This window comes from Ostrea edulis, chromosome 2 (assembly GCF_947568905.1).
Source record: "Ostrea edulis chromosome 2, xbOstEdul1.1, whole genome shotgun sequence".
Lineage (NCBI taxonomy): Eukaryota > Metazoa > Mollusca > Bivalvia > Ostreida > Ostreidae > Ostrea > Ostrea edulis.
Genome location: NC_079165.1, coordinates 71,850,110 through 71,863,010, shown reverse-complemented (window position 1 = coordinate 71,863,010; position 12,901 = coordinate 71,850,110). Strand labels below are relative to the sequence as shown.

The 12,901-nt window shown below is 34.5% G+C and overlaps 1 protein-coding gene across 7 annotated transcripts in view; it reads right to left on the bottom strand.

Annotated features, from left to right (window-relative positions):
- Nucleotides 1–1,676: 1,676 nt before the first annotated feature.
- LOC125678977 (receptor-type tyrosine-protein phosphatase kappa-like) overlaps nt 1,677–12,901 on the bottom strand; it is a 28,943-nt gene continuing 17,718 nt past the window's right edge. For 4 of the 7 annotated variants that reach the window (XM_048917807.2, XM_048917808.2, XM_056157157.1 and 1 more), the window contains 11 exons: nt 12,736–12,864; nt 10,584–10,732; nt 9,963–10,098; nt 9,097–9,246; nt 8,876–8,969; nt 8,689–8,759; nt 4,098–4,238; nt 3,585–3,704; nt 2,964–3,115; nt 2,058–2,193; nt 1,677–1,958 (listed from right to left, as the gene is read on the bottom strand). In XM_048917807.2, coding sequence (XP_048773764.2) covers nt 1,887–1,958; nt 2,058–2,193; nt 2,964–3,115; nt 3,585–3,704; nt 4,098–4,238; nt 8,689–8,759; nt 8,876–8,969; nt 9,097–9,246; nt 9,963–10,098; nt 10,584–10,732; nt 12,736–12,864 — 1,350 coding nt within the window. In that variant the 3' untranslated portion in view covers nt 1,677–1,886. Of the gene's footprint in view, nt 1,959–2,057; nt 2,194–2,963; nt 3,287–3,472; nt 3,705–4,097; nt 4,239–8,688; nt 8,760–8,875; nt 8,970–9,096; nt 9,247–9,962; nt 10,099–10,583; nt 10,733–12,735; nt 12,865–12,901 lie in introns of those variants that run through there. The other 3 variants (XM_056157159.1, XR_007371667.2, XM_056157158.1) reach the window with 3 other exon arrangements.

Sequence of the window (12,901 nt, the reverse complement as noted above, 5' to 3'; positions counted from 1 at the left end):
CTACTTGGCAAATAATACGTAATAATATTGGGAGGTGGTCAACATTTTGTAAAATCAAAAGGCTTCTGAACAAGGGAAGCAGAAATTACAGAAAGAACGGGAAGACATACTCAGAATACACCGTTTCATATGCTTCATACAAATGTATTTTAAAATCATCATAATTTATTATGAAAAATATTAAACAAGCGCCTGTGGTGCCATCCCCCTTTTCCCGATTTAGTCATTTTCTGGACCCGGATTCCCCTCCCCCTTTCTCGTGACAGAATTTTGTAAAGAAAATAATATACTGAAAAAGACTTGAATTATAATTTAACTTTTTAAATTTTATTACTTTTTACTAGATGTCACCACAAGAACCTAACCAATGAACGAGAGGTTTTCGTTTTCCTCTTCTTTTAAAAACTATGTGTTTGATACCCAACATCGGGCCTATTGTACATGTAGTTCTGTTGTGTAATAGGAACTAAAATCTATGACAAGGTGCACAAACAACTAAGCACTTCAACATCTTAGCGAAGCAAGACGGTTGCACATGGTATGTAAACCAGTATCTTTCAACCACGTGATCTGCACTACTGAAACTTAATTGTGAAAATATGCTCTTATTCTATATTTATACAGTTCTTACTTCAAATTTCGAGATTTAGTAACAGAGACATAAAATACATATACAAGAGAGATCAACAACTCCTTCGGTGGCGTCTCCAACCTATAAATTCTCAATTTTGATCCATTGGTTCGATGAAGTAGTGTTGATTTAAGTTCATTTCATTCCTATTATAAACTGGAATCCATCTGACGAAGTTTTTAAATGGTTCAATGATTAACAAATACATTAATGGCTAAAGTATAGGCAAATCTTAAACGTTTCCAGAAATTTCGTCGATTAGGCCGCATTTAGGTCATATGACGCCTTTTGAAACTTCTCTGAAGAGGAAAATCTTATCAAAATAGCATATCTTAAATTAACTGAGAGGATTAGGAAGGCTTGAACTTTTGAACTTGATTTTTTTTTTATTGTTAAGACGGTATATCAGTGTGTGCATTTTTACCGAAGTACTGCTAATACGAAACTTCGGGAAGTTGTTTATTTCTGTTATATGTCTCTGCTAATAATCTTCAGAATTAAGAAATCACAATCATGTAATACCGTATTTAATAAATGTTTTCCTTCACTAGCAATGCAGTTATCTCGTTTAACAAACAACACTTTTTCATCCTTCCTGTTTCCGTCCGTGTGGTGTTCAAAGATTGCTCATGGTGTTTTGGTCATTCGGGAGATATATAAATCTACGCTTGTATCGTTACATCAAATCTACTTCTTCTATCTACGAAAGGTTTAATCAGTACGATGTAAAATACTGGGGACTCTGTTGATTTTAATGACGAATAAGCACTCTGTTGCGGGAAACCAGGTCAATTGATGTCACTAAAATAATTCTAACCATCGACATCCCTGCAATTTAGAAATTTGTTCAAATTAATTGTAAATTGTAATGATACAACACACATAACAGGATATGGACTATCCTTATCTTGTAAAATTTCACACAATTCGATTTTTATAACATTACTATTCTTTGTTATGATCTGTCAAAAATATAGGATTTGAAAGTTAAGATGAAATTATTAACATACAAATTCATGTTATATAATACATGTAGAAAAAAGAAAACGTTTATAAATTCTTTATTAAAAATACATGTACATGTATTTGATGTAAAACAAAACTATCAAAAATCGATAAGTTACATCCACCATGAAATGAAATTGATACAAAATAGATTGTCTGGAAGAATTGTACAAATGTACAACTTTTCAAACTGATTGTGGTGGCAATGCATTAATTGTTCGTGACCGTATCGTCCCATAAATGACTGAAATTAACAATTTTCATAAACCATATCGCTTCTTAAGTATTCGCACACAACTTCATGACAAAATTTATATTCCATCTGAAAAGAAAAGAAACACAATATGAAATGACACGGTGTTTATAAAGATGAACTTCATTACACATAACCCATACATGTAATAGCAATACTTAGTCTTACAAAATGTTGAAAAAATTCTGTGCGACGGATCTGTAGTTGGCGAACTATGGTGAATAAATCGACTTCATCATCAGTTGTTAGTTCCTCTAATGCATTAAACACTGCACAAAACGTCCCTGTCCGTGAGGCCCCATCACTGTGGAGTAGTATTTATTACCATGAGTCATTAAATCAAAATGAATCAAAGATTTCAATAAAATATTTACCGACACTAGCACACAAACAATATTAATCAGTTTTCTAAATTGTAAGTCTTACAACGTCATAATTACATATACATTTAGCTGTCATATTTTGAACAGAGACGTCGATTTTGTCTAACCATATGAATTCTTATAAAATGATTTCCGTTGTCAAATACGTTAGCACTCATCCTCCAAAATAAAAATCGAGCTTTTCAGCTTTCAACATTTACCAAATACCGGTATTTCATATCATGTAATTAACCAAAATCACACTACGATCTGACTCGATACTTTTTTTTTTTTTTTTTTTTTTTTTTTTTTAGATTTTACAATCTTTCTTTAAGATAGTAGGTATGAAATTCAACATTACGTTTTAAAATTACAAAGTTGCACAATAGTTATATTGCTTGTACCTGTAAATACAGGTACTTCTGCAGCCACAGTTAAATGATTCGGAACTCGTTCTAATGAACGCCTTTCTTATCAAATTGAGCGAATCCGAAACCAGCCAAGGGGATTGCGAAACACTTTGTGCAATAAATTTGAAGAAAAGGCATATACATGTATAAATAAGATTTGATTTGATGTTGGGGGTAAATATGAGGCTAAATCCGAGTCATAATTCTCCTATTTATTACAATATGATAAGGTGTAATCGTCATAATTTCTTTTACAACATCTTCCAATAAGAACTGAACATGTTAATGCGCTATTTCTATACCTTGACAAAACGACTATGGAAATGTTTGGTTGCGCATACTGGGACATTTTAACTTCCTTTACTAGATCCACCATGACTCTGGAGTCCGACATCCAGTGCGATGTTTGCCAGACAGGACACTCGAAAACCTCACATTGCATGTCTCTAAGACCCTGAATATAAAAAGGACCACTGAAATTTAATTTGCTTCAGTATTTTACCTATTCCCTATAAAGACATTGTTAAGATGGAAAGGGTCACAAAAAGTACCATCTTTGCTGAAATGTATAAAGCTATGGGGTATCCGAGGATGGAAGTAGGCAAGGCGAATTACACAGCATAATCTGCGACAAATAAACAGACTGGTTAAAATAGAGATCAGAACTCAAACAATGATCCCTTTAGACTTCAAAATTGGCTTTGAAATCTTAGTTCAAGATCACTGCATATTGTCACGCACATGTATGTAAAATTATTGGTGGAACTTGAAGAAATTATAAACTTGAAAAGCAATATTTGATGTGCCCTACCGTTGAGATACAATTCAAGTTGAGATGACTTTGATACACCACTAAGACTACGATACATGAATTTTTAAGGTTTGCTAGTTCTTATTCTTTTCGTCGTACACTGTATCCCTACCTTCTTCTTTATCACCACACTCGTTTTTGATACATTAGTTGATTTTGAAGTCGATTTATGAGTTAACGTGAAGGATCCAACGTTGATGGAAGACTGTTTTTGTGGCAGGAAGGAATTTGTCTACAATATGGTAAAAAAAAACAATTTACAACCCATTGATGATTTGTACAACATTTATAAATAATTTTCTAGCTTTAGTTTGAAGTGTTATGAGAATTCATGAGTCAAGGTCAAAAATTAAAAGCTATTAAATAGAGGACATCGAGAGATGGTTGCTCGTATCGTCTATGTCTTATAACATTTTAAACACTTATAATTTGTTATCCTTTTATCACGACCGGACAAAAGACTAAGTGCACTTGTATTTATCCGCAAACAATAAACAGAGATGAATTCATCGGATGTAAGAAGTTGACATAATATCGTTACATGTACATATCAATTAAGTTTAAGATGGAGCACAAATAAAGTGGCTTGTTAACGATTAAAGATACATCTGTTAAATGACTATACATAGACTGATTCCATGTCAGTTAGTGGAGAAAGAGCCACAAGGATAGATGCTTCGAAGTCTTTGATTAGTCTGAAGAGATATTCGGAGGACTCCGCAGCTGGGAACTGGGCGCTTATCAAAGCGTCTGGTTTGGTGTAAGACTGAAATCAATGATGTGATCAAATGAGAATAAGTGGGTAGTCACTCATCCTATGAATATGAATATTGTGGGAGTGGGGTCACACATTTCCCAGTACATGTACACAAGGCATGCGGAGATGTAGTACCTACATAGATACAACACACTTACAATCCAAATATCAAACAATGTGCAATTCAGAATCTCTATTGACGGAGGAGGGCACATTTATAACACTTACGTCTTTACTTTTAAACGTATCCCACGTACCCTGAAACTTACACGTCGTTTAAGATATTGTTTTATTTTCACACATAGATGGATTCAAAAAGATTTTTCAAAACAAATACGCCAAAAAAAACGTTGTTTCTGATCAGGAAGTTTTCTTTGAAGTTTATCTCTCGCTGATAACTTGTAGCAAATGCTGTTTTTTAATTTGCAAAGAAGTGTGAAAGCTATTCCACAATATTTTGATATCTTCGTATATTTGCTTTGTCAAGGGTAGATAACTCGTAAAAGTGTACAAGTACAGTGTAGGTGCAAAACATTCAAAATAGTTAACGGCATCTTCGCTAGCCAAGGGTTTTCGGTCCACTCTATAGGGGAGCGGAGTGGACAGGAGACCCTTGGCTAGCGAAGATGAGTTAACTGTAGCCGATTCAAATTGAACACCACAATAATATTCATTTCTGTAACTGCAGTTGATTTTGTTGGAATATTATTACGTCACCTGGCTGAGTCACTCGGGTGACCTATTGTAGTATATCTGGTTTTGTCAGTCGTTGTGCGTTGTTTGATGTTTACTAGTATATACATGCAATATCTATGGGTCAAGGAAAATAAAAATCTTCTATATTCTGGACATCAAGCATGGTTATATATAATGAGTTCTTTACCAAACCTGTGAAATTCTTGAACCCTGAGTTCAAAATTCATGTCAAAATTGATCATTTATTGAAAACGTATTATATCTTAGGAAATCTGATTTACTTATGGACATAAAGCAGACAAGCTGTTGGCGTGAGTATAATGAGCAATGAGCCCTATACCAAAGCTGTAACATTTAGTTTTACCTTTTATTTTAAAATAATAGATGCAAAGCGAATTTAACGAACAGGGATCAATCTCATAACTCCTATAAGCAATACAAAAAAAGATAGTTGGGCTTCCCTGTATTATACGATGGTTTATTTAGTAAGTTCAGAGTTTGCCCTTCTTGGACTATTCCCCCTTACCATCGTTCAAATATGGAAATCACTACCAAATATGGGGACAGGTCGAGATAAGGTGGTTTTCAGCTGTTCTAATTGCATAACTTCCAGTTCAACAATATACCAGTAGAATTATATATAATTTATGTACTTGAAAGTATTTCTATTTAAAAACAATATGTTTCTGTGAAACACTGATGCCCGCGAATTACTGTATGATATTGAAGACATTGGAGTTTTTTCTTAATTTCCAAAAAAAAGGTCAGTGGTCAAGGTCACAAGGTCAACAAATCTGGTGTAGTTGGAAATATTTCCCCTCAACAAATGCACATGCTAAATATAAAAGTAGTACCTCTTAAAATTTGAAAGATATGGCTTATATTCGAATTTAATAAAAGTAGGTCAAAGGTCAATGTTAGGTCATCAGGTCAAAGAGTCAATGGAAAGGTCTTGACACAAGAAATACACACACCAAATATGAAAGGTCTACCTCTTATGGTGGAAAAGATATGACCTATGTTAACGTTTTTTGTAACAGACAGATAGACGGACAGGCCAAAAACTATATCCCCCCGAAACTTCGATTCCGAGGGCATGAAAATAGGGGGGAGGTTAAAAATGACATGTCTTTCTTTGGTTTGTTAAATGAGAGGTGAAGGTCACAAACATTGCAGAACGCTGAATATCTTTTCTGGAATGCTTGCCACCTTATATCAAAGAAAACATTTTCATGATTTAAATATGCACATTTCCAGTGTTTTGCCTATCTATACCATTTGTAATGGTAGCCATGTCCTCATGAATGTGTTGTAGTTGTAAACAACTAGAATGAAAATATAAGAAATAAAATTAAAAAATCTGAAAACACACGAGGGTATCAATTGCGACGCTTCGCGCATGTATACTTTACATGAATGAATCTGAATTGTGAGCTACATGAAGTATGCCGGCGCGAAGCGTTGCAGTCCATACCCTCTTGTATTTTCAACAAGAGGTCCTTGTGCCACATCGCTCACCCGAGTCACCTTTACAGACAAAAAACCCTTGATTCCATCACCGACCTGATATCACCGATATGATGTTGTAGGTTTTGAAAAGGAAGAGGCAGACAAAGTGCCCCTGCATATATATATATATATATATATATATATATATACATGTATATAAGCACAAAACCCAACAACACCCTACTTTCTTAAAGTAACGGATCTGAGAAGATACAAGGCCAGTAAAGAAATTTATAAAAGCACTGAAAAGGCCACGACACTGTTGGTTATTTACAACTCAAATTTTCGACACAACCCGTGTCTTTATCAAGAGATATATATTACATAAACAAATAACACGAAAAAACGACAAGTATCAATAATCTGCATTGGTAACTAGAGTGTACTGAGTGATAAAAATGGTGTATGGTGGTTTCGTTGTAAAGCGTGTTTACTGACGATCAGACGATTTGAGTTTTAAATAACCAACAGTGTCGTGGCCTTTTCAGTGCTTTTATATATATGGCGATGCATTACATGTACATTGCATATAAACGGGGAATAACTGCATTGCACTGTCTTCGATAAAACCATCTAATTCATATGCGAATTAGATGCAAGTATTGTTTCAAATGATAAAGTAAACCTGATCAGATCAAAGTCTAGTCTATAAAACAATATTTTATGGTAATTATCAGGGGCGGAACCACGAATTCAAGTTGGGGGGGGGGGGGCAACTTGAGATAGGGTCTCTCCTTGAGGCCCCCAGTGGGTACAGGGCAAAGTCCTGATGGGAGCCCAGCTCTAAGAAGCCTCTGGATTTAATAAATTATACAGGGCTTGAAATATATATATCTCCTAATGTACACTGTAGTAATTTTTACTAATTTTGTCATTTCTAATGAGGTGAAATTTTCAGTTTTTGTTTTTAATGAAATAAAAGTTCTCCGAACTAAAAATCACCATCTGCATTTTCAATTGATTAACAACATCGGTTGCATGCATGAATCTTATACCTTTAATATATGTGGCATAAAATGATTATATTTCAAATTAATACAAACCCTTTAGCATCACCAAAGTGGTCAAATATGTTTTTTCGTCATAATCGGAAGTGTGCACAAATTGTTGGTTGCATATTGTTTAATGTCCCGGACGCTCAAGAATATGTTACTCAAATGGAGACCTCACCATTGCCGGTGAAGGGCTGCAAAATTTAGGCCTATGATCGGTACTTACAGCCTTTGAGCAGGGAGGGATCTTTATCGTGCCACACCTGCTGTGACGCGAGGTTTCGGTTTTTGCGGTCTCATCCGAAGGACTGCCCCATTTAGTCGAAACTTACGACAAGCAAGGGGTACTAAATCTAATTCTAACCCGGATCCTCATGGTGCGGGAAACGTTAAATGTATAGTGCCATGGGGATCCTGGTTGTAATAAGTCCTCAGTACCCCTTGTTTGTCATAAGAGGCGACTAAATGGGCCGATCCTTCGGATGAGACTGCAAAAGAGGTCCCGTGTCACAGCAGGTAAAGATAACGATAAAGATCCGTCCCAGCTCAAAGGACGTCAGCACCGAGCATAGGTCTAAATTTTACAGTCCTTCACCGGCAATGGTGACGTCTCCATACGAGTGAAAAATTCTCGAGTGAGGCATTCAATGAGAGAGAGAGAGAGAGAGAGAGAGAGAGAGAGAGAGAGAGAGAGAGATGATGTATAGATTTAAAACATTTATCGGAGTTATATCCCCTTTTAGAAAAAAATAACATATTTTCATGCTTCGTAGGTGACCTTCGTTACGTTTGTTTTGAAAAGTCGTTGTAATTTTAACTTTTTCACCATGATATTTCTCTTGAAATTATATTTTAAGTGACTTTATTTATTACATATGTGTTTTTCTAATGGGAACTACTGTTAATTTCAATGACGGATATTTAATTTCTTATGTTTTATAATTTTCAAAAAAAATGTTCGGTAAATCACTTTGTATGTTAATTATCTTTCATCTGATACCAAGTTTTGTATTACATAACAAATAATTTTTGAAAACATTTGAGGTATTGTGGTCGGATACAATATATACATCAGCTATATCCAAGAAGTTGGAGCTATGCATTTAAACTGCAGTTCGGAAGAAATCAAACACACTGACTGACAAACTCCGAACAAACCTTAATGAAATAAAAGAAAGTCTTATTGTTCCTTCAGATTACGCAATAAAGAACATATCAGATAATTTACATTTCCAAGACTCAATATCCCCTATTGAATTTACCTGTAGTAAAATGGCGTTGTAGTAATTGCTCTGCCCTTTGACGTAAGAGAGGTGGCATAGATAACTGTCCACTGCACATAAAGAAAATAACATTTCACACAACGTTTAAAATGTTGCCTCTATGGGCTCAAATAAAGTCCTAGATCATAATGTTAATGGTTTTTTTTAAAAATAAATATCTATGAACCTGGTAAAACGTCTTGTGAGAAGTTCAGGTCCAAATTTTCTTTAGCAGTTTTGAAATCCGAATCTGTGTAAGTTGGCTTTATGTCTTGCAATTCCTAAAAAAAAAAAAAAAAGAGAGAGAAAGAAATTCCATTTCTCTTTTGGTCATACAGTTTACATGTTATGTTGTTCGAAAATGTAGTAATTTTCACTTTTTATTGAGTTCACTGTTGTAGTTGTTACCTGGAATTCTGTTTGGAGGTGTGAACTCGACTCTGACATATCACTCGTGAGGCTGTCATCATATCTATTAATGAATTCGTCTTTATATACCAAACTGTGTTTTGCACGGAAAGCCTCATGCAAGGTTTCATACACCACTCTGAGCTGCTCCTTCATATAAAATTAACAGACGAGAACAGACTTTATATACATTTGGAACTAATTCATAACAAGACCTTAGATGAGCTAAAAACATAACGTGAACCAATAGTACATGTCTTGAGTATTGCAATGAAAAGAAAAATGGTGATTCATTTCAGTTTAGAAAAGTAGAATATATCCCATATCTATGTAGCAAGACTCCATGATCACCTGTAAATGGTGTTTAAATGTCTCTCAACTGTTTCGATACGCAAGATTTTGTTCTCCGTATGATCAGTTTTTAAATCGAGACAGGCTACTGATAAACGAGATGATATTTTAGGGGTTTCAACAGTCTCATTTAAAGTCAGCATTTCACAAATTCTATGGTCTTTATAACGAACTAGTTTGCCAATACAACCTGTCATTGGGCCAATTGTTTGATATCGACTGTTAGGCCGTTCTTTGCACACTGATTTTGACTACAGATTACTCTGTGTACCTGATCAAGATACAGGGCCCACGGCTGGTCGACAGGAGATGCTTACTCCTCCTAGACACCTGATCCCACCTCTGGTATATCCAGGTTTATGAGATTGATCACTGTTCGTTATCTTCACCTTTTCATGTATTTGGAATTACCATGGGGAAATCACAATTACGGTCATATACTTTTAAAAATTAACATTATGTACAATATATTTCAATTGATAAAGAGTGCAGGCATATTAAATGTATACTCTTACATGGCTTTGAATCATACTCATTCGATCTTTCCTCAATGCTTTGACATATTCAGGTATGTTGACCTTTCCAGTTTTAGTACCGTGGCTATATAGAGCATCAAGGGCGATGAAAGTACCGGTTCTGCCAATGCCGGCGCTGAAGTAAGATTTAGACAGTGCAAATGAAATATGAATAAATATATTTATTGATTCCGCTTTTCCCTCAACATTTTTACTACCTGAAACTGAGGGTAAATATCTCACAAACGTTCAACCTTTAAACTGAAATTGGGATAATCACTTCATGAAATCAATACATTTATCTAATCTACTTGTTACCACCACATATAAAATGATATGAAAATAATTAGAATGTAACTGCACATGTATACGAAATGTCTCTCAGTTGAGACTATATTATACCTCGAGCCTTTCAGTGTCCATAATTTGCTTATATTTCATGGAGCACTAACGTGTTCAATATGTCGGTGTGAAAGTAGTGAATACAATATATATACCCATTGAAATAATACATCGTTTTGGATAACTTCCAATTTGCATTACTCATGCCATATATTTTAAGGTAACAATAAGAAAACATTCTCATTGAATTCTTCCATAAACCATTTATTATGCACATACCTGCAGTGAACTATCATTGGAACTTTAGTCTGTGATTGTGACGTCCGCATTATGTGTCTGTGGAACAGTACCAAGTTAAGAGCTTCCGGTACGTCATGGTCCGGCCATTCCGTGTAATGGAACATGAACACTATCCGTATATCACAGCTCTGTGTAGATATGTAAACGTTATATTAAGCAGTGATGTCAAACTTGTACAACTCTATCTAGATATGTAAACTTTATACATGTATATCAAGCAGTGATGTCAAACTTGTACAACTCTGTCTAGATATGTAAACTTTATACATGTATATCAAGCAGTGATGTCAAACTTGTACAGATCTGTGTAGATATGTAAACGTTATATCAAGCAGTGATGTCAAACTTGTACAGCTCTGTGTAGATATGTAAACTTTAAATATCAAGCAGTGATGTCAAACTTGTACAGCTCCGTGTAGATATGTAAACTTTAAATATCAAGCAGAGATGTCAAACTTGTACAGATCTGTGTAGATATGTAAACGTTATATCAAGCAGTGATGTCAAACTTGTACAGCTCTGTGTAGATATGTAAACTTTAAATATCAAGCAGTGATGTCAAACTTGTACAGCTCCGTGTAGATATGTAAACTTTAAATATCAAGCAGAGATGTCAAACTTGTACAGCTCTGTGTAGATATGTAAACGTTATATCAAGCAGTGATGTCAAACTTGTACAGCTCTGTGTAGATATGTAAACTTTAAATATCAAGCAGTGATGTCAAACTTGTACAGCTCCGTGTAGATATGTAAACTTTAAATATCAAGCAGTGATGTCAAACTTGTACAGCTCCGTGTAGATATGTAAACTTTAAATATCAAGCAGTGATGTCAAACTTGTACAGCTATGTGTAGATATGTAAACGTTATATCAAGCAGTGATGTCAAACTTGTTCAGCTCTGTGTAGATATGTAAACTTTAAATATCAAGCAGTGATGTCAAACTTGTACAGCTCCGTGTAGATATGTAAACTTTAAATATCAAGCAGTGATGTCAAACTTGTACAGCTCTGTGTAGATATGTAAACGTTATATCAAGCAGTGATTTCAAACTTGTACAGCTCTGTGTAGATATGTAAACTTTAAATATCAAGCAGTGATGTCAAACTTGTACAGCCCCGTGTAGATATGTAAACTTTAAATATCATGCAGTGATGTCAAACTTGTACAGCTCCGTGTAGATATGTAAACGTTATATCAAGCAGTGATGTCAAACTTGTACAGCTCTGTGTAGATATGTAAGCGTTAAATATCAAGCTGTGATGTCAAACTTGTACAGCTCTGTGTAGATATGTAAACTTTAAATATCAAGCAGTGATGTCAAACTTGTACAGCTCAGTATAGATACATAAACGTTATATCAAGCAGTGATGTCAAAATTGTACAGCTCTGTGTAAATATGTAAACGTTATATCAAGCAGTGATGTCAAACTTGTACAGCTCTGTGTAGATATGTAAACTGTAAATATCAAGCAGTGATGTCAAACTTGTACAGCTCTGTGTAGATATGTAAACTGTAAATATCAAGCAGTGATGTCAAACTTGTACAGCTCCGTGTAGATATGTAAACTGTAAATATCAAGCAGTGATGTCAAACTTGTACAGCTCTGTGTAGATATGTAAACGTTATATCAAGCAGTGATGTCAAACTTGTACAGCTATGTGTAGATATGTAAACTTTAAATATCAAGCAGTGATGTCAAACTTGTACAGCTATGTGTAGATATGTAAACGTTATATCAAGCAGTGATGTCAAACTTGTACAGCTCTGTGTAGATATGTAAACGTTATATCAAGCAGTGATGTCAAACTTGTACAGCTCTGGGTAGATATGTAAACGTTCTATTTATTCTGCAACATGTGTGTTCGTCATACGTGTATATACATGTATAGGTGGAATATTGTGTTTCATTTCTGATATTATACAATATACTACCGAATTAATATTTTTATCATTATTTCATGTATTTGCATGGGAGTTTAACTTCAAGTAAATAATTATACCTAGCTACATGGGAAAATAATTTCTGAGTGTCTATATGCATATGTAATATTTTTCTAAAATTAATTTTTGTAATATGAAATATATTAAAACAATGTACTTAATTTATTATAATTATACAATACTTACGGACTTTTTGGTAACTTTTAATTTTCTAATAACGTAATTTGCGTAGACAGTTTCTTCAATATTCTGTATTCTAAATTCTCCTTTCTTTAAGGTTTGCTTCCGATCTGGCCAATATTTTTCACATTTTATCTGCAATAGAAACCATTTGTCAACAGTTCGCAGTATT